Raw genomic sequence first — 27,222 nt, 5'->3', positions numbered from 1 at the left:
ACTTTCCACGGTTTACACTGGATGCTTCACATGCTTTCTCTTGTACACTTCCTAATTACTTGGAATCCTTCCCTGCAGGTATGTTCATACACCTCTTTTTTCACTTTCACTAGCAATTTAACATCATCCCACCACTCATAACCCTTTCTCATACACCTACATACCACACACTTCACCTGCACATTTATAAACTGCATCCCTAAATAATTAACACTCTTCATTTACTCCCCCTTAATACCTTTACTCTTACCTTATGCCACTCTTCTCTTAATCTCTCTCAATATCACTTTAAACAGGCCTCTTATCTAAGCGAACTCACAGTCACCACTTCCTACCCATTTCATTTCCTCTTTTCCTAATACCATTACAAACTTTTATTTCCACCACTTTATCTTACCTTCTCTCCTTTTTCTTCCTAATTACTATGGAATTAAACCAAATCACAGTTTACCTTTGAGATGAAGAAGCAGTAACCCTAACCCCTTATGTCTAATGAAGTTATAATAAATTTTTCTGATTTACTATTATGAAACCAAACCAATGACACTTAATGTTACATCAGTTTCACTTCCCTAAATTAAAGAAAATAAAAAGTATACAGTTAAACACATCTTTTATAAAACATGAGGTGTTTTCCAATAACATATATGACATGAACATAGAGGCATCAAGACCTTAGATGTTACAGACCTAGTAAAATAGAACCGTCATAATCATGTGTGAGTTTTGACTTACACTTAAATAAGATTCTCTTTATTTACATTATGAAGCACAAAAGAACATGTACATATATTCACATTCTAAGCAATTATGTGCAATAAAATATAAATACTGGCAAAATGTATTAGGGAAAACTGGTGATATGTAATCATCAGGAAAAATCATGTCACTGCACACACTAAGACAAAGCACCAAGAACACACAAGATCATTAATGGGACTAAAAGAACAAAGTAAGTCATCTATCAAAACTATTAAAAGCCAACTTCTAAGCTCCTAAGTGACTAGTGAAAATTCTTCGCAACAGCATCTCTTGTTGTGAAGCTGAAATAATAATCGAACAACTTTTGATACAATCTGCTGAGTAAAATCTGATCTAAGATTACATCTTTCTCTCAAAGTTATCAGATCTTTCAGCTGTTCTGATAGTGAAAACTTAAATATCACTTAAAAACACAAGTTTAGGTGCAAATTTCATAATCAAGTGTTGCTACAAAGACTTCAAAGCTCCAGCAAAATTAGATGTAACTGAAATCACCAAGCACCAATCTACCAAAGTTCAATCTCACTAACTGAACTTAATCAATGGTTATATTGTCAAATTCTTCAAAAAAAAATTAAATTATGGTCACTACTAATCATAAATCTATGTTAATTAATCGACCTCATCAAAGTTTGACACTGACAGTCTCTCATTATTATCTTCATCTTTTATTGAGGCCTCTTCATCCATAGCCTCAGCTAGAGCTACACCTACAGTTACCACAGATATTGGACTAACTGTTTCTTCAGTAGTGGTCTGATCTACTGTGATGCTTGCATTGGTGTCTTCAGCTGCTGCTACTGATTGTGCTACCAAAGGTTCAGATGTCTGAGACTCTGAATTACTTTCTTTGTTTTCTTCCTGTGTAACCTTTTCTTTTTCTGCACTACCTGCATTTTCTGGTACTTCAGATACTGTAAATGTTTCATGAAGAATTCAATACTTTATTCTGAACATCACTACAATATTTCTATTATTATCATCAATATCATTATTATCATTATCATTACTATTATTATCATTATTATTACTATTATTATCATTACTATTATCAATATTATCATCATCACACTACTATAATCATAAGTATTATAAAGATGAAACAATGGAATCCAGACACAACTTCTTTCCCTACGGCTCAGTCATTTGTTCCTGACACATTCGCACAGTGCACAATCCAGTAATGCCCACTTACCATCTTCCTTAATCAAGTATGATACTATGTATACTTTTCAAACCAAGGTTTCCTAATCATCCATCCTTTTTTAGCACACAACTTCAAAGGATGTTCATCATTTTCACATGTACTCACACATCACCCACTCTTGCATTTTAATCACCCCATCAATGATACTCAATCCCTGATACCAAAACTGCTGACACACTGACTCAGAGCCTATCAAAACACTTCCTTACACTTCATTACATTCCCACAACTCATCCTCCAGCACAAGTGCTACCCCTTCCTTGGCATTCGCCCTTGCACAAACTCCTGAACTTAACCCTAACTCATTCTCAAACAATGCTTGCCCCTTCCCCTTGAGCATACTTTCACTCAAACCTCAAAACATCAAGGTTCCTTTCCTCGAGCCTTTACCCATCTCTCCCCTCTCATCTTTGTTACATCCATGTACATGCATAATCCCCAGCCTTAGCCTCCAAGAAGGATGAACACTCTTCACTTGGCTCCTTCTACTCCAGCTATTAGAAACTGAAATGCAAGAACAGTAGTGTTTCCAAACTCCTGCTCCCACACCTTTTTATCACCTTCTACAACATGCAAGGAATAAAGGGAAACATTCTCTCTCCACAATCCCCGGGGATATACTATCATTACCCAACCTGCACTTTATAAGGGGATACCGTTCTGCAAAAACCATGCACACAGAAAAATCACATACAGAAAAACCAATAAACTTAGAGAGAAAAATGGGAGTTTTGGCACACTGTCTACCTTACACACTTGCATAGTAGTGAATTTTCCTTGCAGAATGGCAGAACTGCATAGAGTGATCCCACATGAAATGAGGACTTTGTATACATATATGGATCACTAAGCAGGAATAAGGGAGAAACAACTTCCATGGATTGAAGATTATCTCAATGGGAGGGAGCAAAGGATGTATGTTTGAGAAGCCTCTCCTAAATAAGTTTCAGTGGGAGGGAACAAAGGATGTATGTTAGAGCCTCTTCCAAATACGTTCAGGTGATAAGTGGAGTGCCACAAGCTTTGGTTCTGAGATTATTACTCTTCTTGATCTATGTTAATGACTACCCTGAAGGTATGAATTCCTACCTGAATATGTTTGCTGATGAGACAAAGGTCCAGAGGGAAGTGAAAAACAAGTACTACATCAGTATGAAACATGGTTACTGATATTCAACCCAAGCAAATGTAAAGTAATGAGGATAGAAGAAAAAAAAAACCAGCCTAAATATGATTATTATCTTTCTTTTTTTTTCTTTCATACTATTCGCCATTTCCCGCGATAGCGAGGTAGCGTTAAGAACAGAGGACTGGGCCTTTGAGGGAATATCCTCACCTGACCCCCTTCTCTGTTCCTTCTTTTTTGGGGAAAAAAAAAAAAAAAAAAAAAACGAGAGGGGAGGATTTCCAGCCCCCCGCTCCCTTCCCTTTTAGTCGCCTTCTACGACACGCAGGGAATATGTGGGAAGTATTCTTTCCCCCCTATCCCCAGGGATATATATATATATATATATATATATATATATATATATATATATATATATATATATATATACTTCTATTTCGCTTTGTCGCCATTTCCCGCGTTAGCAAGGTAGCGTTAAGAACAGAGGACTGGGCCTCTGAGGGAATATCCTCACCTGGCCCCCTTCTCTGTTCCTTCTTTTGGAAAATTAAAAAAAAAAAAAATAAACTTAAGGGTTCTAAGTGTGAGAAGGACTTGAGGGTCAACATTGTTCCTAACCTGTCACTAGCCTTCCATATTAGGAGAAGAGTAAGGGAGACAAACTGTTTGCTAGCAAATATCAGAATAGCTTTCAAATATATGCAGGGAGCTGGAAATCCTCTCTTGGATTACTTTCCAGAAAAGACAAAGGAGCTAGACAAAGATATTTTCCTCCAAGGCTCAATTATCTGCTTCTAATGCTATTTACTCAGACAGAAAACAGCATGCACACATGAAAGAAAATGTACATATATAATATATTGGGGTATTATACATGACAGCTAGAGAGTGGATGAGAGTAAATGCAGCCTTTGATCATCTGTTCCTGGTGCCATCTCACCAACGCAGAAAATGGAGATCAAGGATGAAAATAAATAACATGCCACACTTAAATATTTGTAGAGCAATTCACAAATTTTAGTCTTACCTTTGTCTTTGTTTCTGAGTTCAGTCAGCTGCTGCTGAAGTGCCCTGCAAAGGTTCTGCAACTGTCCATTTTGCCTGCCTTGTGTTTCAAGCTGCTTCTCTAGCTCAGACCTTTCTGTTACCATATCCAAAAGAGCTTTGTTAGCACCTTCCCATCGTTCCTTCCAGGTCTTAGTCTCTTTCTCAAGTTTCTTGATTTTCTTTGTCATCTAGAAGATCAAACCAAAATCAAAAGAAAAACTGAAATATTAAGAAAAGTGTATGGAGAGAATGAGTGAGGAAAGATTGACAAAGAGGATATATGTGTCAGAGGTGGAGGAAACAAGAAGCAGGAGATCAAATTGGAGGTGGAAGGATGGAGTGGAAATTATTTTGAGCGATCGGGGCCTGAACATACAGGAGGTGAGAGGCATGCAAGGAATACAGTGAACTGGAACGATGCTATATTGTGGGGTCAACATGCTGTCTATGGACTGAGCCAGGGAATGTGAAGCATCTGGGGTAAACCATGTGGGGCCTGGATATGGATAGGTAGCTGTGGTTTCGGTGCATTACATGTGACAGCTAGAGACTGAGTGTGAATGAATATGGACATTTTTGTCTTTTCCTGGCACTACCTCACTGAAGGGGGTGGATGCTGTTTCCTGTGTGGCAGGGTGGCGACAGGGATGGAAGAAGGCAGCAAGTATGAATATGGACATGTGTATATATGTATATTTCTGTGTATATATATGTACGTATACATTGATAGGTATATGTATGTATATGTGCGTGTATGGGTGTTTATGTATATATATATATGTGTATATGAGTGGTTGGGCCATTCTTCGTCTGTTTCCTGGGGCAAACTTGCTAACGCGGGAAACAATGATTAAGTATAATAAAATAAAATAATACATAATAATAATATTAAGAAAAGTAGTGGCAGATCTTGAACTAGCACATTTTTCTAAACTATTAAGCAGGGAAACTTAAAAGTCAGCAGAATACACTGTACTGCTTCTCTGACAGGAAAGAAAACTGCTACTCTTAAGCTGGATTCAGTGAAATTAGCTAAACACTGTACAGGTTAGACATGTATGTTTTCTCAGCAGTGATATATTACTATAATTGTTTTTTCTTACTATTCGCCATTTCCCGCATTAGCGAGGTAGTGTTAAGAACAGAGGACTGAGCCTTGAGGGAATATCCTCACTTGGCCCCTTTCTCTGTTCCTTCTTTTGGAAAATCAAAAATGAGAGGGGAGGATTTCCAGCCCCCCCATTCTCTCCCCTTATAGTCACCTTCTACGACACGCAGGGTAAACGTGGGAAGTATTCTTTCTCCCCTATCTCCAGGGATAATATTACTATTATATACCATCTAATATAAATCATTCTCATCAAACCAGTAAGGACAATAGTAAATGTCCTAATAATATTTACAAGTTTCTTCTAAGAAAAATCATCATGAGAAAATTCAAGAAATACAAAAAATATTCCCCAAAGCCAACATATGTAAAGAAAAATTAGGTCTTAAACCCATCTTTACTACTCTCAAACAGGTGTTTTCTCAGTATATCAACAAAAAAAATAGCTTTTAGTCAATACCTTACATAATCATACATGTATGATACTCTACTTCTTATATTCAAGTAATGCCCTTGTCCATATATCCATAATATGCAAAGATTGCACTGCTCAACATCAAGAAAGTGAGACTAACCTGAGAAAGCATATCCTTATAAATATTTCAATTGTGGATATCTATGAAAAATATGAAAATCTAAATAAAATTCATTATTGATTCCAAAAATAAACTTAAAGTCAAATGATGCCTACTAATACGTTTCTCTGCCTAACAGCATTTACCCTAAAACTCTAAATTTGGAAACTAACAAAAACCAAGCAAAAGAGGGTGCACTGTTTTAGTCATAGAAAGTAATTACAATAAATGTTCACATAAATCTCTGTGCAGTGTATCTTAGTGATTCTACTATAATTATCAAAAACTGTGTAAGCATTAATATTTACACTGACTGATGTGAGAAGGAGATGGAGTGAGTATTTTGAAGGTTTGTTGAATGTGTTTGATGATAGAGTGGCAGATATAGGGTGTTTTGGTCGAGGTGGTGTGCAAAGTGAGAGGGTTAGGGAAAATGATTTGGTAAATAGAGAAGAGGTAGTAAAAGCTTTACGGAAGATGAAAGCCAGCAAGGCAGCAGGTTTGGATGGTATTGCAGTGGAATCTATTAAAAAAGGGGGTGACTGTATTGTTGACTGGTTGGTAAGGTTATCTAATGTATGTATGATTCATGGTGAGGTGCCTGAGGATTGGCAGAATGCTTGCATAGTGCCATTGTATAAAGGCAAAGGGGATAAGAGTGAGTGCTCAAATTACAGAGGTATAAGTTTGTTGAGTATTCCTGGTAAATTATATGGGAGGGTGAAGAGGGTGAGAGGCATGTACAGAGCATCAGATTGGGGAAGAGCAGTGTGGTTTCAGAAGTGGTAGAGGATGTGTGGATCAGGTGTTTGCTTTGAAGAATGTATGTGAGAAATACTTAGAAAAACAAATGGATTTGTATGTAGCATTTATGGATCTGGAGAAGGCATATGATAGAGAGTTGATAGAAAGCTCTGTGGAAGGTTTTAAGAATATATGGTGTGGGAGGTTAGTTGTTAGAAGCAGTGAAAAGTTTTTATCGAGGATGTAAGGCATGGGTACGTGTAGGAAGAGAGGAAAGTGATTGGTTCTCAGTGAATGTAGGTTTGCGGCAGGGGTGTGTGATGTCTCCATGGTTGTTTAATTTGTTTATGGATGGGGTTGTTAAGGAGGTGAATGCAAGAGTTTTGGAAAGAGGGGCAAGTATGCAGTCTGTTGTGGATGAGAGAGCTTGGGAAGTGAGTCAGTTGTTGTTCACTGATGATACAGCGCTGATGGCTGATTCATGTAAGAAACTGCAGAAGCTGGTGACTGAGTTTGGTAAAGTGTGTGAAAGAAGAAAGTTAAGAGTGAATGTGAATAAGAGCAAGGTTATTAGGTACAGTAGGGTTGAGGGTCAAGTCAATTGGGAGGTAAGTTTGAATGGAGAAAAACTGGAGGAAGTAAAGTGTTTTAGATATCTGGGAGTGGATCTGGCAGCGGATGGAACCATGGAAGCGGAAGTGAATCATAGGGTGGGGGAGGGGGCGAAAATTCTGGGAGCCTTGAAGAATGTTTGGAAGTCGAGAACATAATCTCCGAAAGCAAAAATGGCTATGTTTGAAGGAATAGTGGTTCCAACAATGTTGTATGGTTGCGAGGCGTGGGCTATGGATAGAGTTGTGCACAGGAGGGTGGATGTGCTGGAAATGAGATGTTTGAGGACAATATGTGGTGTGAGGTGGTTTGATCGAGTAAGTAATGTAAGGGTAAGAGAGATGTGTGGAAATAAAAAGGGTGTGGTTGAGAGAGCAGAAGAGGGTGTTTTGAAATGGTTTGGTCACATGGAGAGAATGAGTGAGGAAAGATTGACCAAGAGGATATATGTGTCAGAGGTGGAGGGAACGAGGAGAAGTGGGAGACCAAATTGGAGGTGGAAAGATGGAGTGAAAAAGATTTTGAGTGATCGGGGCCTGAACATGCAGGAGGGTGAAAGGCGTGCAAGGAATAGAGTGAATTGGAACGATGTGGTATACCGGGGTCGACGTGCTGTCAATGGATTGAACCAGGGCAAGTGAAGCGTCTGGGGTAAACCATGGAAAGTTGTGTGGGGCCTGGATGTGGAAAGGGAGCTGTGGTTTCGGTGCATTATTACATGACAGCTAGAGACTGAGTGTGAATGAATGGGGCCTTTGGTGTCTTTTCCTAGCGCTACCTCGCACACATGAGGGGGGAGGGGGTTGTTATTCCATGTGTGGCGAGGTGGCGATGGGAACAAATAAAGGCAGACAGTATGAATTATGTACATGTGTATATATGTATATGTCTGTGTGTGTATATATATGTGTACATTGAGATGTATAGGTATGTATATTTGTGTGTGTGGATGTGTATGTATATACATGTGTATGTGGGCGGGTTGGGCCATTCTTTCGTCTGTTTCCTTGCGCTACCTCGCTGGCATGGGAGACGGCGACAAAGCAAATTAAAATAAATATATATGTATCAATATTTAACATCTAGCACTGAATAGGGTATTCCCATGTTTCCTACAAGCAGAGCAAGTGATCCCACATAGAATCTTCTCCACACTCACAGTCCTGAACAATACATTGTCAGTTACCAACAGCATTAAAACGCCAACCAAAACATACATTAATTCTTTTGAACTCAAACTCATATGACTGTAAAACTTATTCATTACCATGTATCAGACTTACAATTGGACCATGTTTTTACTTTTCCAAAAGAAGTAACAGAGAAGGGGGCCAAGCGAGGATTTTTCCCTATAAGGCTCAGTCGTCTGCTCTTGATGCTACCTCGATACACAAGAAAAGGCGACTATGTATGAAAAAATCAAACATCATTAATTCACTAGCTACGTAGAGAAATTAGCCTTTACCTCATCCATTTCTTTCTTGAAAGTATTAAAAATCTTGTTGGACTTGTCCAAGGTATTCTGAAAATCCTCATATTTCTCCATATAAGAGTTTAGTTGGGTCCGTAAAGTGATCTCATTCATAGACATCTGTTGGGTTTTATGCTGGTAAGAGGCCACCTCCTGTTAAGTCAAATAAAAAGAATTAGGTTGGTACAAAACCGGTGAATTAGATGATATGAGTTAATTCAGGATAAAGGATGGAAATTTGCACAAAATGTGTGAAGGGTATGAGATCAATCTTGCAAAATGATCAGGTTATGTGAGGGAAGTTATTAGAATATGAATGAAGGAGGAATGATTTTGAAAAGATATATGAATGCAACTGTGATACCTCATCCAATCCTTTCTTTTACTTTTCATACTTGTTTGCCACATCCCATGCTAGCATGGTAGTGTCAGGAACACACAAGGAAATGCCTCATTTGTTCACATCCATTCCCTGACTGCCACGTGAAATACACCTTTTGTAAAGGTATTAAAAATCTTGTTTGACTTGTCCATGGTATTTCAAAAGTCCTCATTCACATATGAGTATAACTTGTCCTTAAGGTGATCTCATTCATAAACATTTGTTCTGTTTTACACCAATAAAAGACTGGCACCTGCAACATCATATAATAAACATTTTGCTAAATAATAGAATTATGAAGCAGATCATCTGAATTAAGCCAGGATAGAGAATGAAACTTTACATGGAATGTGTGACGAGCATGAGATCAGTCTTCTAAGATTACACTACAGGTTATGTGGAGGAGGGTATAATAAGATTAATGAAGTATGAATAGTTGAAAATATCTAACTGCTACAAGAAAAGTCATCAATTCAGCCTTCCATTCATTCTAACTCCTCTCAGTTAACTGGGATATGTGGCTTTCTATGAATACAAGACCTATAAAAAGGGAACATGGGAAAAAATCTAGAAAAAATACACTGACCTTAGCTTAACAGCTACTTTTTTGTTTTTAACAAGTACAAAGTGGACAATGAAAATTATTTTCAGTATGACTATAAGTCATTTAGTTATTTTTGCACTGGGAAAAAGCAAAGTACACTGACAGTCTACAAGAAGAAATGAAACATCAAATCGTTGTGAAGTTGAGCTAACATCAATGACAAATTTTTGTGAGCAGCCTATTTCTAAATTCATTCAATTGCTAAAAATAAATTCAATCTTGTAATCTATATCAAAGATTGAACTTCTGCACCACAGCACATCTGTCCAATATATACTATAATAAAAATAGTTTTAACTGAGAACAGTGCCCTAATACTGAGCCAAGCTCCATAAATCACAAATCAAAGTAAAATAAACAGCTGTGGCTGTAACCAATGTACCTGATACATTCACTGCAGTGATATCTGACAATAACCTGTGAGGAGTTGAAAGGATTTAGAAAAATTAAGATACAGATTCTTTAAAAAAAAGATCTCATGCTGCCTGGGATGTAAAATCTTACTAATCAATTCATAACTGTGGTACACAGCAGAAGATATCACATCATTTGATCTTAAATCTGTTAGGCCCTGAAGGAATGCATTTCTCAGATATAGCGTTCTTCTATGACACAACTGACTTAGCATGAGAAACTTACCAAGAAATTAAAGCTGCAAACTGAATCTACTTTCATTCACAGTTATACATTCCAACATCCATAATAAAGTAATGTATAAAGTCCATAACATATTAATGTAAAACTATATAATGCATTTCAATTTCTGTACTGGGGAAATCCATGTGAATTATTGCATATACCCTACTAACTCATTCAATCACCCAATCCTTAACAACTAAGACCCTGGACAACTTTCAGTTATTTCTGCAACCAACACTCAATCCATTCTGGGCAGGACCCTGAGCTTTGCCAATGAACATTTCTTTACTTGCCTCCAACAGTGATTTCTTTTCTATGAGCATCTTCTCTTTGTCCTCTGTCACCTCAATTTGCTGTTTTGCCATCTTTGCCTCTAAAAGCTGACACTGAAGATCTTTTTGTTTAAGCATTTTATCCACATGCTGCAATGCACAAAAATGACAATCAAAATGTCAAAGCACATATCACTTAAAATCAAAGGCATAAATAACATTAACTCAGTAAAATCCTATGAGTAAACACGCATATAAATATTGATATTTGTGCTTATCAGTAGCAAGTATGCCATTCCCTGCATTCAAAACTGGGTACTACAGGCAGATTATTCTCTAATAACAGTTACGGACAGTCAATACATTTTCAAATACTAAAGAACCAAAAGTAACTTTACTACTTGCGAACTGGTGAAGCACTTGTCATAACTATTATATCAAAAACTGTTCACTAAAGCATATCAACAAACATATACATATATCTAATTTCATTAAATATAAACAGGGTGATATATAAAAGCAATAAAAGATAAAAAAAAATACATGTAGTAAAGAAAAAAATTAGAAAAACTGAATCAAAAATTTCTGGTAATATATGCCATACCATAAAGAGGACCAGCACTGTGAAAAGGTCCAAAAAATAAATGGAGCATAAAACATAACCCTGTAATTTGAGCATCCATTCTTGCCTTTTTACATGGTACTATTTATGCTTTCTACCTTCATAAACTGATAATCAAATATGTGATGAATACTTACTGCCTCCCTCTCTTCATATTGTTTGATAAGGTCCTGCAGTCTGCCAGCCATGTCCTGGTTTTCATCTCTCAGTTGACTGTTCTTGTCAGCATTCTCTTTCATTAAATTGGATATTTCAGACAGAGTGTTGTTGAACTTAGCAGACACCTCCTTCCTTCGTTCTTCCTCTTCCCGCAGTCTTGTCAAATTCTCATCCTGATAAAAACGTATTCTATGATAATCATCAGACATTCAAACCAACTACAAGCAAAGAAATCCATCCCTGAAAATCACTTTCAGCAATAACGAATATTTACTAAACTGCACATCAAATGAAGACACCCATCAATTACATCAAGCTGTGCCTGACTGAAAAATGACTATGATCTTGATACCAAAAGAATGATAAAGAAAAACAGCATATATATATATGAAAGAGGAGAAAAAACAGGCTTCTACATAAGACTATCAAATGCAAAATGGGTTGATGCATGAATAAATGCATCTATAGAACAATGTACTTGATGTCTTAAAGGTAAGTTTTATAACAATATCTATCACCTTCAACTCCACACCTATTCACAGAAGATGGATCAAATACAAATAATTTCTCAGCTAGCTCACCTAAATCCTCTTCCTAAATCCAGCGTGATATAGTGAACAAAAGCTACCAAACTACTCTGCACAGCTTAAGTTACTCACTCAGCAAACTCAGTGATTCATACTCACCAATTTTTCAAAATGAATGACCTAATACTATCATGAAATTTCCAGATAACTTATAAGTAATTTTTGTTATTTTAACTGATATCAAACATGAGAAAGCAATTCCCACACAAGAGAAGATATGACATTACTGACTCTACCTTAACATTGTCTGTAAAGCAATGATATTCTAAGTCTTTCTAGGTAAAATGCTTAATAAAGAATATTATCTCTACCATTCAGCTATGAGACCAAAGCAAATACACAGTGGTGTAGTGGTTAGCATTCCTTACTGTGATGCATTCACGCACTGCCTAGGGTCAAGCACAAAGGTTTGAATCCTGGTTGCTGCATTCGGTCCACAGTCAACTCAGCTGTTCATCCATCCCTAAGGGTTGGTCGATACCAGGGTACCTGGCTCAGGCTAGGGTATATGAATATATAGCGTTAATGAGATGGCCTTGATTAGGGCTTCAGTTGCATTTGCCATCTCAACTAACATAAAAAAATATAGTTATATATAAATGAAAAATGAATGATGGTTCATTCCTTCTTCCAGGATATGTCAAAGTGACAAGCATGTATAAAAATGTGCACAAACAAAAGTCCCAATACGCAACTGTTCAAAGAATGCACAAAACCCAAGCGAGAACCTTCAGTGCCATTTATATCTGAGATTCCTAACTATATTCCTCAACTAGCATTTGTGGTTATCGAAGGGGAATTTCCCTAGCTATATGATATATGTACTTCCAGTATCATATTTTTCTTAACCTGAGTATTCCTGGAAGATGGGTATATATCACACTAAACATCCCAGGAAACTAGAAAAATCTCATAAAACCCCAAGAAACTGCAAAGATCTATCATGTACTATATTTGTAATCTGTTAGAAATTCAGGCTGAAAACCCAATAGTTACTGATGATCATTTACATCAAACAACGTACATAAAAAAATCCACATATTTGTACTGTATACATTTGATGTTTAAGACATATTCTGGTAACATAACATTTATCTATCAAAAGACATCAAAACCAGCAACAAGCATTGATGTATCCAGACAGGCCATAATTGCAATGTTATTAGTGTATACTGTGTGAGAATTATCCAGAACACCTTAAGATTTAGGAACTTATTCAGCCAGTGGTTATAACCAAAAAGATGATGGCTTTCATGAGTCTGGAAGCTGACTGGTCTAAAGGTCATCATAACTGAAAAATTCAGCATCTAAAGTCCACAGCTGTTTACCATAAAGCAAATGTGAAGCCAAGTCAATAGTTTTCCCAACAGGTTCAATCCTAATAGGCTCAAATAAAGCTGAAGTTCTCTAAAATACTGAGTAGATTTCAACACACTCCATCAGAAATTACCGAAATTGTCCTACACGTGGTGTAAAGTTCTGCTAAAAATCACCATCTTCCCTATCCATATTCCAAACCACTATGACCACTCTCTCACACTGGATATTTTCCTTTTATCCCTAATCCTTAACATTACAGATACAAAAAATCTCACTTTCACATTGTTCCTTCTTTTAATAACAGCCAAGATATAAAACAGGCACTTGTATGCTATAATCATGCCATGTCAGATTCAGTAGAGATATCTATATCCCAGCCAGAGTCAGGTACCCATTAATCAACCAACCTCAGGTGGAGGATGAACAGCTGAGTTGGCTGTGGGCTAAATATCTTCTACAGGATTAAAACCTAAGCAAGCCCATGTGTAACTTATAATCTGTGAAGCCAATCACAACACAAGGGAAACTCATCTGACAAAACTCTTGAGAATGTCTCTTTACTACACCTCTCCACCAATTACCATCTCTAAATATCAGTATATGTATATCATTAATGCTGACTGCACTAACCGGCAAAAATACATTGACTTCAACAGGATACATATCTGCCTCTCCTCAGCTGAAGCCTAGTCTCTTCTAATCAAACAGCAGGATCTACTTATAAGGGAAGAGAGGTACATACAGTATCTCCTTTCTCTACAATTATGTCAAGTTTCAATCTGTGGTTAAACCATCCCTATTTTGAAGCCATCTGGGCAAGGAACCTGGTGTATCATACATGAAAAACTTTTTTCTCAGACCTGCATTCATTTTTCATCATCAAATATTACTGCACACATGGAGAGAATGAGTGAGGAAAGATTGACAAAAGATGACATGTGTGTCAAAGGTGGAGGGAACAAGGAGAAGCAGGAGACCAAACTGGAGTTGGAAGGAAGGAGTGAAAAAGATTTTGAGTGATTGGGGCCTGAACATACAGAAGGATGAAAGGCGTGCAAGGAACAGAGTGAAATGGAATGATGTAATATACCAGGGTCGACATGCTGTCAATGGACTGATCCAAGGAATGTGAAGCATCTGGGTAAACCATGGAGAGGTCTGTGAGACCTGGATGTGGATTGGAAGCTGTGGTTTCAGTGCATTCCACATGACAGCCAGAGACTGAGTGTGAACAAACGTGGCCATCTTTTGTCTGTTTTCCTGGCCCTACCTTACTGAAGCGGGAGGAGGGTAGCGATACTGTTTCCTGTGGGGCAGGGTAGCACTGGGAATGGATGAAGGCAAGCAAGTATGAATATGTACGTGTGTATAGATGTATATGTCTGTGAATCTGTACATTGATATATTTATATATAATATATAATATATATGTAAATGAGTGGGAGATGTATAAAAGAAAGAGACAGGAAGTCAAGAGAAAGGTGCAAGAGGTGAAAAAGAGGGCAAATGAGAGTTGGGGTGAGAGAGTATCATTAAATTTTAGGGAGAATAAAAAGATGTTCTGGAAGGAGGTAAATAAAGTGCGTAAGACAAGGGAGCAAATGGGAACTTCAGTGAAGGGTGCAAATGGGGAGGTGATAACAAGTAGTGGTGATGTGAGAAGGAGATGGAGTGAGTATTTTGAAGGTTTGTTGAATGTGTTTGATGATAGAGTGGCAGATATAGGGTGTTTTGGTCGAGGTGGTGTGCAAAGTGAGAGGGTTAGGGAAAATGATTTGGTAAACAGAGAAGAGGTAGTAAAAGCTTTGCGGAAGATGAAAGCCGGCAAGGCAGCAGGTTTGGATGGTATTGCAGTGGAATTTATTAAAAAAGGGGGTGACTGTATTGTTGACTGGTTGGTAAGGTTATTTAATGTATGTATGATTCATGGTGAGGTGCCTGAGGATTGGCGGAATGCGTGCATAGTGCCATTGTATAAAGGCAAAAGGGATAAGAGTGAGTGCTCAAATTACAGAGGTATAAGTTTTTATCGAGGATGTAAGGCATGTGTACGTGTAGGAAGAGAGGAAAGTGATTGGTTCTCAGTGAATGTAGGTTTGCGGCAGGGGTGTGTGATGTCTCCATGGTTGTTTAATTTGTTTATGGATGGGGTTGTTAGGGAGGTGAATGCAAGAGTTTTGGAAGAGGGGCAAGTATGAAGTCTGTTGGGGATGAGAGAGCTTGGGAAGTGAGTCAGTTGTTGTTCGCTGATGATACAGCGCTGGTGGCTGATTCATGTGAGAAACTGCAGAAGCTGGTGACTGAGTTTGGTAAAGTGTGTGAAAGAAGATAGTTAAGAGTAAATGTGAATAAGAGCAAGGTTATTAGGTACAGTAGGGTTGAGGGTCAAGTCAATTGGGAGGTGAGTTTGAATGGAGAAAAACTGGAGGAAGTGAAGTGTTAGATATCTGGGAGTGGATCTGGCAGCGGATGGAACCATGGAAGCGGAAGTGGATCATAGGGTGGGGGAGGGGGCGAAAATTCTGGGAGCCTTGAAGAATGTGTGGAAGTCGAGAACATTATCTCGGAGAGCAAAAATGGCTATGTTTGAAGGAATAGTGGTTCCAACAATGTTGTATGGTTGCGAGGCGTGGGCTGTGGATAGAGCTGTGCGCAGGAGGGTGGATGTGCTGGAAATGAGCTGTTTGAGGACAATATGTGGTGTGAGGTGGTTTGATCGAGTAAGTAATGTAAGGTGTAAGAGAGATGTGTGGAAATAAGAAGAGCATGGTTGAGAGAGCAGAAGAGGGTGTTTTGAAATGGTTTGGGCACATAAAGAGAATGAGTGAGGAAAGATTGACCAAGAGGATATATGTGTCGGAGGTGGAGGGAACGAGGAGAAGTGGGAGACCAAATTGGAGGTGGAAAGATGGAGTGAAAAAGATTTTGTTTGATCGGGGCCTGAACATGCAGGAGGGTGAAAGGCAGGCAAGGAATAGAGTGAATTGGATCAATGTGGTATACCGGGGTCGACATGCTGTCAATGGATTGAATCAGGGCATGTGAAGCGTCTGGGGTAAACTGTGGAAAGTTCTGTGGGGCCTGGATGTGGAAAGGGAGCTGTGGTTTCGGGCATTATTGCATGACAGATAGAGACTGAGTGTGAACGAATGGGGCCTTTGTTGTCTTTTCCTAGCGCTACCTCACACACATGAGGGGGGAGGGGAATGTTATTCCATGTGTGGCGGGGTGGCGATGGGAATGAATAAACGCAGTGTGAATTGTGTGCATGTGTATATATGTATATGTCTGTGTGTGTATATATATGTGTACACTGAGAGGTATGGGTATGTATATTTGTGTGTGGGGACATGTATGTATATACATGTGTATGGGTTTGGGTTGGGCCATTTCTTTCGTCTGTTTCCTTGCGCTACCTCGCAAATGTGGGAGACAGCAACAAAGCAAAAAAAAAAAAAAAAAATGTATATATATATATATATATATATATATATATATATATATATATATATGTGCGTGTATGGGCATTTATGTACATATATGCGTATATGAGTGGATGGGCCATTCTTCATCTGTTTCTTGGCACTACCTCATCAACACGGGAAACAGCGATTAAGTTTAATAAATAAATATAAATATGTCATTCATAAAATTAAGCATTCCTTTACACAGATGAAGCACAATAAAGTTACCTTTTCTTTTACTGCCAGGTCTTTAACAGGTTGTTCACGTTTCAAATCTGATAACACAATAGCATTCTCTCCTAATGACAAAATAACTCATTTTGGCTCTCTTTATTCTTTAATTCTACCTTGGATGACTCTAACATTCTCTTAACTACAGTCCAAAAAGTCGTCTTGCTCTGAACACAAGCAAGGCACATGGACCAAATGGCATCTCTTCTTATGTTTTGGAGTGTGCTTTTCTGTGTTGGTTCTCCTTTCCTCTTCTGCCTCTGGTTTCTGCCCCATGAATTAGCTGTTTAAGTGCCCCTGCATCAATGGTCTGATATCATCATGCCTTTTTCATCTGTTAATGAATAAGGTGGAGAAGGAAGTAAATGAGAGAGTTTTGGAGTGAAGAGCCAATCTACAGTATACTAGGTGTGGGGAGCTTGGAAAGTAAGTCAACTGCTAATGGCAAATGACATGGCTCTGGGGGCAGACATAAGCAAGAAACAGCAGAAACTGGACTATGAACTTCATATAATGAGAAACGAAAAAGTTACGAGTAACTGTGAATAAAATCAAGGTAATAAGGCTTAGCAGAGAAGATTGGCTGGTTGGTTTCTCTGTGAGTTTGAATGGAGTGAACCTGGAAGTGGAGTGTTTTAGATACCTTGTAGATTCCTCTGGGTGGATGCAGTAGCAAATGAAACTATGGGAGCTGAAGTGAACTACAGGGTATGTGAAGGGACTACAACAAGGTATAAGGAATAAAGCTACAATAAAATAACACAAAAAGTCGCATGAGTTCAGCAGACCACACTGTATATAATTTACAAAGAATAAGAGCTTATGAATGTGATGTAAAGTGTAGACATTTCCAAGGCCATAGTTGCAACACAGACATCCTTAATATGGCAAACAAGTGTATTCAGAATGTTCACTATAGTGTTAGCTGTCAAAATCAGGTGGTGAAAAACTGCTGATAATGTCAAGACTACAAATGCAAGAAAGGTTTCACTTAAAAGACAAGCAAAAGTGAATACCCAGATTGTGCATTACAGTGTTAGCTCTTCTATATTTAGGAGAATATATTCCAAGAAAATAGAGATATATGGAGGTTAAACTCATGTTTTGTTATGACTACAAAATACAGAAATTTTAAATCCTTCCCACTGCATACCTTAATAACTTTGTTTTGCCTTTGTAGTTCTCGACATAGTGACTCCAATCTAGACTTTGTGAGGATTACTTTGGTGTGTTCTGACTCCATCTGGTCCTTCTCCTTCTGCAGCACTTGCACTTGACGTTCAACAGCCTTTACACTACCCTGGGCAAGCACAAACACAATATGACATTTAGTCAAATCATTTTGGATCTTCCATACAACGCAGAAAAAAATTACTTCATGATACTACAGCAAAATTTGTGAAATAAAACTTGCCAGTACCCCAAGTATCTCATTTATACAGACATTACCAAATACAAGAACCATGGAGAGAAATTTACATGAAAATATATGGACATCTAACAAATTCCTTCTCTAAAGATTAAGATATGGTGGTACAAAAAGGTTCTACTTAAACTTTCTAGCTTTACTGTAGGAAATAATACAGTGAACAATGCAAATACTGAGCCAAACAAACAGAAAATCAAATGGTATTTATGTTAATAAACAAGTTTATGATGTAATTCTAGTGTTATGTGATAATACAGCTCTGTATTTGGTATCAATTACACATTCACATTTTGAGAAAAGTCTCGAGTCTCAATCTCCATTCATCATGAACTTCTATCCTGTTCCAGATTGGCATTATCTGATATCTTTTGCAGAAGTCTTCTCTTTTAAGTTATGCATCCTGATTCTAGTTATAGAGTCATCACCTGTAAGTAACTTAGTACCATATCAGAATAAGAAAACATGGGCTACTTGATGAAAAACCCTATGCTTCTACAGATAAAATCCCTGACTCAATTACTTTTTGGTAATACACACTGACTTTCATTATCATTATTATTATTATCATTATTATCATCATTATCACTGCTATTATCATCATTATTATTATTATCATTATTATTATATCTTTATATACATTATTAATACTGCTGTGAAGGAAACATCCTCAACCACTTCTAGTCCACCACACTGAAAAGCTTGTTCCCAAAAGCTTGAGGAATACTAGCTATATTTGAAGTATCAAAAGATAAAATACTTGAGCCATCTACACAATGTGCATCATACACATGCAAACCTTAAAACATCATGTAATCATTTAAATCTTGGTGCACCATGGACCCTTAAGAATGTCATATACTTTATGGCTCCCTGAAACATCTTTCAGTTTCATTTTCCTTCAGTCAGTTCGAAAACTAAGTCTTCTTTTTATAATACTGCGCATCTAAAATCAGCCCTCACAATTTCCTGATCAGTTCACATGTAATTATGGGTTGCTTTTCATAATGTGAACTGTAAAGGGCCTCATCTGTTTACACTGCATAATAAGGCAAGGACCCAGGTGGGGTGTACACAGTCTGTCTTTTCGTCAGGGGTTTCTCTAGGTAACTGAGCCTTTTGGATATTTCTGCATGCATTTCAGGGTTGAAGTTGACATCTGGCATATAAACATGCCTTTAGTTAATAAAAGGACAAACTTTCCTTCAAACGTATGCAAAAAAAATTCAGAGAGTTTAGCATATATGGTTTAAACTAAGAGTCATAAGATCTACTATATATGGATTTATCTCCGATCATCACTGTAGACAAGCTAACCAATAATGGATGCCCATAAATCCATTAATTTCCCAACCTTCTAAGAAATTATTAGGTTTGGAAATATTAACAAATCTGTAAAATGAGGTGGTGATTCACACTCCTGATCACTCTAACCACTTTTACTCTACAAAAGAGATTATATCATGGTATAAAATCAATGTAAGATCAGCAAACTGCAAACAAGTACACAATAAAAACAATGAAGAACAGCATGTATGTACTGTATTATAAAACTTAAATAATTCTATGTCCAGAATCTACCTGCAAGCGCCTATTGTCTTCAGCCAGCTCAGCATACTTGGAGAGCAATGTAGACACCTGTTGGTCTGCTGGGAGAGCCCTCAGTGCAGCAGTTATGGCTTCGACGCCAGAATCCCCATCTTTTCTCTTTTTCTCCTTTTTCTGATGTTGAAAAAAGATCATTTTAAGTACAGAAAATCTTTACTATGGGCAGCACCCTATGCACATTAATGAAAGTACTAGCTCACATGGAGGTTAAAACATTATTTAACCCCTTAATTAGTGTGTATACAACATGATTTCACCCTCAACAACTGCTTTGATATCTATAAAGCTAGCTCACTAGCAAATAAACAGCATACAGCCTAGAACTACATACATAATAATTTGGGGGTCTAGGAAACACCTGGCCACCACCTCACACTGCTATCTAACAACTGCAATCTGTGACATGGGGCTGTACTTGTCAGGAATCAAACAATTTTTTTTGGAAAATGTAAATTACATCATATAATCAGAACAAAAGGTCACTCAAAACAGAATGCTTGCATCCCAAAGAAATCTTGCAACATCCCCTTAACACCAGACAGAAGTGAATCCAACCTACATGCTCCCATAACCCTGAATGGTCAAAAATTTCACTGAAGACTCTAACCATAATAGGTATCACATATGAAAAATATTAGGCATCACAAAGGCCTTCAACAAATTAATTGATCTTAAAACACTTGCTAGCACAAGTTTTGAAGAAGGAAAACATTCCCATAGCATCATCTACATACAGTTCATACCCTCCATCTAAACTGTACCTAACCTATCTAATCATCCATACTGTCAAAAAGTAAACATACCAAAACAGCAAACCACAAACATAAACAAAGACTCTCAGAATGATCACTTCGCAACCAAAACATTAAATACTTGCTCACTGAAAGAAAATACTGTACTTCTGATACGATCTCACTTCAATATGCTAAGCACACAATTCTTTGTAACAGCCCGAGACCCCTCCCAATCAAGCCCCATATAAACAAATAAAAATCAACCCTGCCTCATACTTGAAAAATTGCACCCAAAGACCCATCCTCTCTAAGAAATGCGACATTCATTATGTACATAATCAGAGTACTGAATCAACAAGAACTGAATAACCACCCTCCCAGACCAATCTTAAATCCTAACACACCAGACAAAGACACCCATCTAAAATTGCACTCCTCAGGCATGCATAAGTGACACATTCTCATTTACATTCTAGACACCACTTAACTCTACAACATTACAAATACACATTCAAGATATCAGGGGGCCAATCATACTTAACATATAACTTTCATACTAAAAACACCATTCACTTACTCTATAACTTGTGTGCGCTCACCTCACACACAGCATCACAGCTCTTGGCCTAATGTCATGTACCATGGAAGAGGCTAGTGTCCTGTGTGCTGTGGGTGCTCCACATAAGTTCCTGGGGCAGGAAAGTAATGTGTATGTATGTTATGTATGTATGTATGTATGTATGTATGTATGTATGTATGTATGTATGTATGTATGTATGGATGTATGTATGTATGTATGTATGTATGGATGGATGTATGTATGTGTATGATTATGTATATTCCTTACCTTACCTTCATCTCGAAGGAGCCCATTCTATCCTTGTAAGGCTCCTGTAACACTCAGGAAGCTGGCCATGTTCAGTGGTTGGGACCATAGGTTATAAAGTGTTGTGATGCTAAGTGTGCTTCTATGTGAAGAAGGTACAGGGCAACTGAGGAGAAGGTGCTCAGTTTCTATTCTATAGTAATTGCATTAAGAGCATGATGGGTTTGAAAATATGATGAAACAGTGCTTATAGTATTGTAATGGTGGGTGATGTTCAGAGCGTAAGCAGGAGACAGTGACGTGCTTATTTAGGATTGTTGTTCTTAATGGCTGTATATCCCAGAAAGCTGGAGTTTAAGGATGACTTGGGAGTTTGGTTGTTTAGTGCTTGCTGGGCTATTTCAGCGTGCATGTGTCTGTTAGCATTCTGTTTGTTGGTGGGTGGGGGATCTGCGAATAATAGTCACTGAAATGAGGTAGGGGCAAGCTTTATATTTCTACTTGGGGACTGGCAGCTGGTTATACAGTGGCTAGGATGGGAGGGGTCTAGTGCTATTTCACATAATTGAGTGACAAGCATGTTCATGGAGATTGTATTGAGAGAATCTTTGTTTTATTGTGAAGTTTTTCTTTTTAGTTACTTGGCAGCCAGTGATTGTTCTGAGTGCATTATTTTGTGTGGTTTGCATCTGAGAGGATGGAAGACTAGGCAGGTAAGGCATAGTTGAAAAAAAGGGCTGCTGAATAGTTCACATAAGACGTTGAAGAATTCTTTTTCCTCTCCAAATTTGGTGCCAGTTTGTGTTCTGATGGCATTTAGTAGGTGAATTAGTCTATGTTAATGTTATTGCTGTGGAGGGTGAATGTCATGTGTGTCATATATGACACCTAGAGCAAATGATATCTTGTTCAGTGAGAATGGCTGTCCACTCAAGGAGGGTGTGAGTTGGATTTATGTCTGTCTGAGGTTAAAGAGTGATTAACTTAGGTCAAACCTCTATAAAAGTCTTGATGTTACCCAATTCCTCTTTCTAAAGAGTCCTGAGGCCCAAAGCTGTGATACTTCCAGTAGCAGAGAAATGCAGACTCCTTTCGGAATGAGAAGTTCTTTCAACATACTGTACTCCCAATGATACAGCATCACCTCACTGAAGGTAACTTTTCACTCATGGTGTCAGCTCAAACAGGAGGAATTCAATGACAATTCAATGACACTTATAAATATATATCTGTAAGTATATATGTATAATTAACCCCCTACCCCCGCATGCGTGCAAGGTAGCGATAGGAAAAGACAACAAAGACCACATTCGTTCACACTCAAGTCTCTTGCTATCATATGTAATGCACCGAAACCACAGCTCCCTTTCCACATCCAAGCCCCACAGACTTTTCCATGGTTTACCCTGGATGTTTCACATGCCCTGGTTCAGTCAACTGACAGCACATCAACCCAGGTATACCACAACATTCCAGTTCACTTTATTCCTTGGACACCTCTCATCCTCCTGCATGTTCAGGCCCCGATTGCTCAAAATCTTTATCACTCCGTCCTTCTGCCTCGAATTTGGTCTCCCACTTCTCCTTGCTCCCTCCACATCTAACATATATATCTTCTTTGTCAATCTTTCCTCACTCATTCTCTCCATATGTCAAAACCATTTCACCACATCCTCTTCTGCTCTCTCAACCACACTCTTTTTATTTCTACACATCTCTTATCCTTTTCTTACTTACTTTATCAAAACACCTCACACCACATATTGTCCTCAAAACATTTCATTTCCAACACATCCATGCTTCTCCATACAACGCTATTTACAGCCCATGCCTCGCAACCATATAGTATGTGTGTGTGGATGAGTGCATGTACACATATGCATTATAATACAATCTTCCTGCAAGTCCATCCAAAATGTTACCCAAGATTAAATGTAAAGAGACAAAATATGCAGTGATCAGAACACTTAGAAGCCCTCGATCAAATCTTTAAATTTCTTTTCACGTAATGGAAATTTAAGAACTATACTAATATGGGATTTTTCCTAAATATTCAAGGATCTGAACTTTCAAATATTTTCCACCTCGAATTTGGTCTCCCGCTTCTCCTTGTTCCCTCCAACTCTGACATACATATCCTCTTTGTCAATCTTTCCTCACTCATTCTTTCCATATGTATAAACTATTTCAACACACCCTCTTCTGCTCTCTCAAGCACACTCTTTTTATTTCCACACCTCTCTTACCCTTTAGTTACTTACTTTATCAAACCATCTCACACCACATATTGTCCTCAAAACATTTCATTTCCAACACATCCACCCTCCTCCGTACAACCCTATTTACAGCCCATGTCTCGCAACCATATAGTATGTGTGAGTGGATGAGTGTATGTACGTACACCTATGTATTATAATACAATTTTCTTGCAAGTCCATTCACAATGTTACCAAAGATTTAATGTACAGAGACAATATATGCAGTGATCAGAACACTTAGAAGCCCTCGATCAAATCTTTAAATTTCTTTTCATGCAAAGGAAATTTAAGAACTCTTCTAATATGGGATATTCCTAAATATTCAAGGATCTGAACTTGTTATTCTTGTAATATTTTCAAATATTTTCCACCTCGAATTTGGTCTCCCGCTTCTCCTTGTTCCTCCACCTCTGACATATATATCCTCTTTGTCAATCTTTCCTCACTCATTCTCTCCATATGTCAAAACCATTTCAACATACCCTCTTCTGCTCTCTCAACCATATTCTATATTCATTTCCACACACCTCGTACCCTTTCGTTACTTACATGATCAAACCACCTCACACCACATATTGTCCTCAAAGCATTTCATTTCCAACATATCCACCCTCCTTCGTACAACCCTATTTATAGCCCATGCCTCACAACCATACAGTATGTGTGTGTGGATGAGTGCATGTACACATACATATAACAATACAATTTCCTTACAAGTCCATCCAAAATGTTACCCACGATTTAATGTACGGCCACAATATATGCAGTGATCAGAATACTTAGAAGCCCTTGATCAAATCTTTAAATTTCCTTTCATGTAATGGAAATCTAAGAACTCTTCCAATATGGGATTTTTCCTAAATATTCAAGGATCTGAAGCTGTCATTCTTGTAATATTTTCAAATATTTTCCGTACATGTGCAAAGCCTGATCAACGTTATCTCGTCAGTTAAGCTGGGCACAACAATTAACAACATATGCTGGCTACCCACCAACTTAATTCTAATTAATAAAAAGCCATGGATAATGACCAAAAAGCTTAAATATTATTTTTGAACATACTGCATATGTGAAACTATTTCAAAATATCCCAATTTCGACTTTTTTCTAATGAAACATGCCAATGATTTACCTTAAAACTTTCAGGCCGTTACTTGGCACTTATTATGTCTACCTACAAAATCAATAACCCATTCGTAATTTATTCTGGAGAGAACAGTGATGGAATACTGATACTGAATTAAAACTCACCTGCTTATTATGCTTTGTTTCTGCCATGGCTCCTTTTATGCTTTTCTGATTGCTGGGATTTGGCACAGTGTTATGAATAAATCAAACTGTGTCAATCAATTTACTCAAAGAAAGTCAACCTCAAACACAAGGTTATCTCAATGATCCAATGCTAAGGGTAAGGATACTTATCCTCTGACAGAAGATATGAGAATTTTTTTCAACATTACATTTGTCTTCAAAGAGTATAACATTATCCTCAGCAACACATAAATCTTTTCTTTTGACTTCACAGCATCTAGAATAAGTGCAACTGAATCACTTCCTTAGTCTTCACCCCTGAAATTCTCTTTCTCAAGTACTGAAAAGAAAAAATTCAGTACTTAAGTCAAGCTGAAATTTAAATATATCAGAATATACCTGACAATACCTAAAAATGTTAACTCCTCTCTTCATCCACTCAGTATGAGGGCCAAGTGAGGATTTTCCCTCTACGGCTCAGTCCTCTGTTTTTAACACTACTTCGCCAGCACGGGAAATGGCAAATATGTATAAAGAAAAAAAATATATAAATATATATATATATATATATATATATATATATATATATATATATATATATATATATATATATACATACTACTCTTTCTTCAAACAAACTGGCCATTTCCTGTGTGAGAGAGGTAGCGTCAAGAACAGATAACAGAACCCAAGAGGTAAAATTCCTCACTTGGGTCCATGATGTTCCTTCTCTTGGAAAGTAATACAGGAAGGGAGGATTTCCATCTACCCATTTCCATCCCTCATAGCCACCTTCTATGGCACACAAGGAATATGTGGGCACTATTCTTTCTCCCCTATCCCCTATATTACTTAACCTCATAATTTCCCCCATATTCATGATCGCCACTCCTATATCACTTTGGTGATATAATGCTCAAAATATAATGCTTCTCTAACCACTACAACACCGATGCAGAACAAGATTATTAAATATCCAATCTCACTTCAGAGTAAAGTGAAATTGGTAAATTAAACCCAGCTCCTTGAAGCAGCAGAGACTTCCCATAATGTTCAACATTAAAGTAAATATGTACCATTGTTAACACAAACTCTAACTTTACCATGGGCAAGAATGTTCACTAGTTGTTTTTCCTATACTTCATCTGCTGGGATGCATCTGTGGCACAGTATGCAAACTCCTAGCAACAGCATCTAAACAAAAGACCATTATAACCACACGTTTTTCATATAAAAATGAAAATGTGATAAATTTTGGCTGCTACGGGAACTTAAATGTGGTCTTCATAGGTTCTGATAATTATTAGCGATGTTTCATCTACTTTTAGAATGATCAACCCCATATTTTCCCCTAAATTTCATAACCCTCCCCACAATCGTCCTACAGTAATCATCACAGGATTAATCAATCTATATATATCTAATCAATGCCCTTCTCAATCACTTTTAATTTGTGTAAGAAGTCCATTGACAAGCATCTCTTTCAAATTCACATGCCATTTTATGTGCAGCCCATTAAACTACATATTTACCCAAAACAGTTATTAGTATACTACACAAGTAATATCTGTTTCTATACATAATCTCTCAAACCTGACAAATCTTTCATTTCTGTTACTAACACGGGACCACACAATCTGTACTTCTCCCAGCCCAGATGGAGACGAACTCAGGCTAAAGTAACACGTGGAGGAGGCTGGTGCCAAACTAGGTTCTACCTGCAGACTGCAGCGCCACTACTTCTAATGGAACTTTACTCCATAAAAATAATCATGTGGTGCCAGTGACATTTTCGAGAGCCATGACTAAGTCCGCCTGAACCAGCTGCAAACGTTCTCACTCAAGCTTTACCAAAACCGCATCATGTACCACAAGAATGAGCCTCACGATACCTATTTACCTTAAGTTTTCACTCACATTATATTCAGGCCTTACTGAAAGCTTAACATTCCTAATTTCTATACTTCTTTCCGATGCGGTGGACTTACCAAAATAAACGGTGTCTAAAAATCAACTCAGAATCAACGAAAAACAAAAGCCTTCCAATCAGAACACGGAAGTTGATTATAGTAAGTTATGATTGGTTTTCTGTTGCATCACAGAGCAAAGTAAGACGACAATTTTCATTCTCGTCCCCATCCCTTCAAAAATCTGTCTCTTATTTTTCAAAGTAACCTTAAAACGGAA

General features: G+C 37.7%; 1 protein-coding gene across 4 annotated transcripts; it reads right to left on the bottom strand.

Annotated features, from left to right (window-relative positions):
- Positions 1–600: 600 nt before the first annotated feature.
- LOC139753429 (beta-taxilin-like) lies at positions 601–27,178 on the bottom strand. 4 transcript variants are annotated; one of them, XM_071669917.1, is made up of 9 exons: positions 27,024–27,178; positions 25,036–25,375; positions 19,940–20,080; positions 18,086–18,232; positions 11,309–11,503; positions 10,571–10,699; positions 8,647–8,805; positions 4,123–4,330; positions 601–1,676 (listed from the first exon to the last, which is right to left on the bottom strand). In XM_071669917.1, the coding sequence occupies exons 2-9, from the start codon at positions 25,060–25,062 to the stop codon at positions 1,375–1,377; spliced, it is 1,308 nt and encodes a 435-aa protein (XP_071526018.1). In that variant the 5' UTR covers positions 25,063–25,375; positions 27,024–27,178; the 3' UTR covers positions 601–1,374. The 4 variants fall into 4 exon arrangements, with proteins under 4 accessions (XP_071526018.1, XP_071526019.1, XP_071526017.1 ...); XM_071669918.1 differs by lacking the exon at positions 27,024–27,178 and adding an exon at positions 26,953–26,970; XM_071669916.1 differs by lacking the exon at positions 27,024–27,178 and adding an exon at positions 26,754–26,869.
- Positions 27,179–27,222: the final 44 nt, after the last annotated feature.

This window comes from Panulirus ornatus, chromosome 14 (genome assembly GCF_036320965.1).
Source record: "Panulirus ornatus isolate Po-2019 chromosome 14, ASM3632096v1, whole genome shotgun sequence".
In the NCBI taxonomy this organism is placed as follows: Eukaryota; Metazoa; Arthropoda; class Malacostraca; order Decapoda; family Palinuridae; genus Panulirus; species Panulirus ornatus.
The sequence above is the reverse complement of the archived record's forward strand: the minus strand, read 5'-3'. Positions and strand labels throughout refer to the sequence as shown.

What these genes read in the sequence shown, in the direction of transcription:
- LOC139753429 (XM_071669917.1), bottom strand. Translation starts at nt 25,062, where the DNA reads ATGGCAGAAACAAAGCATAATAAGCAG. An exon ending in AAGACAATAGGCGCTTGCAG is followed by an intron (nt 18,233 to 19,939) that starts GTAGATTCTGGA and finishes GTGCTTGCCCAG; the next exon opens with GGTAGTGTAAAGGCTGTTGA. An exon ending in AAAAGAAATCACTGTTGGAG is followed by an intron (nt 8,806 to 10,570) that starts GCAAGTAAAGAA and finishes TTGACTTAACAG; the next exon opens with GAGGTGGCCTCTTACCAGCA.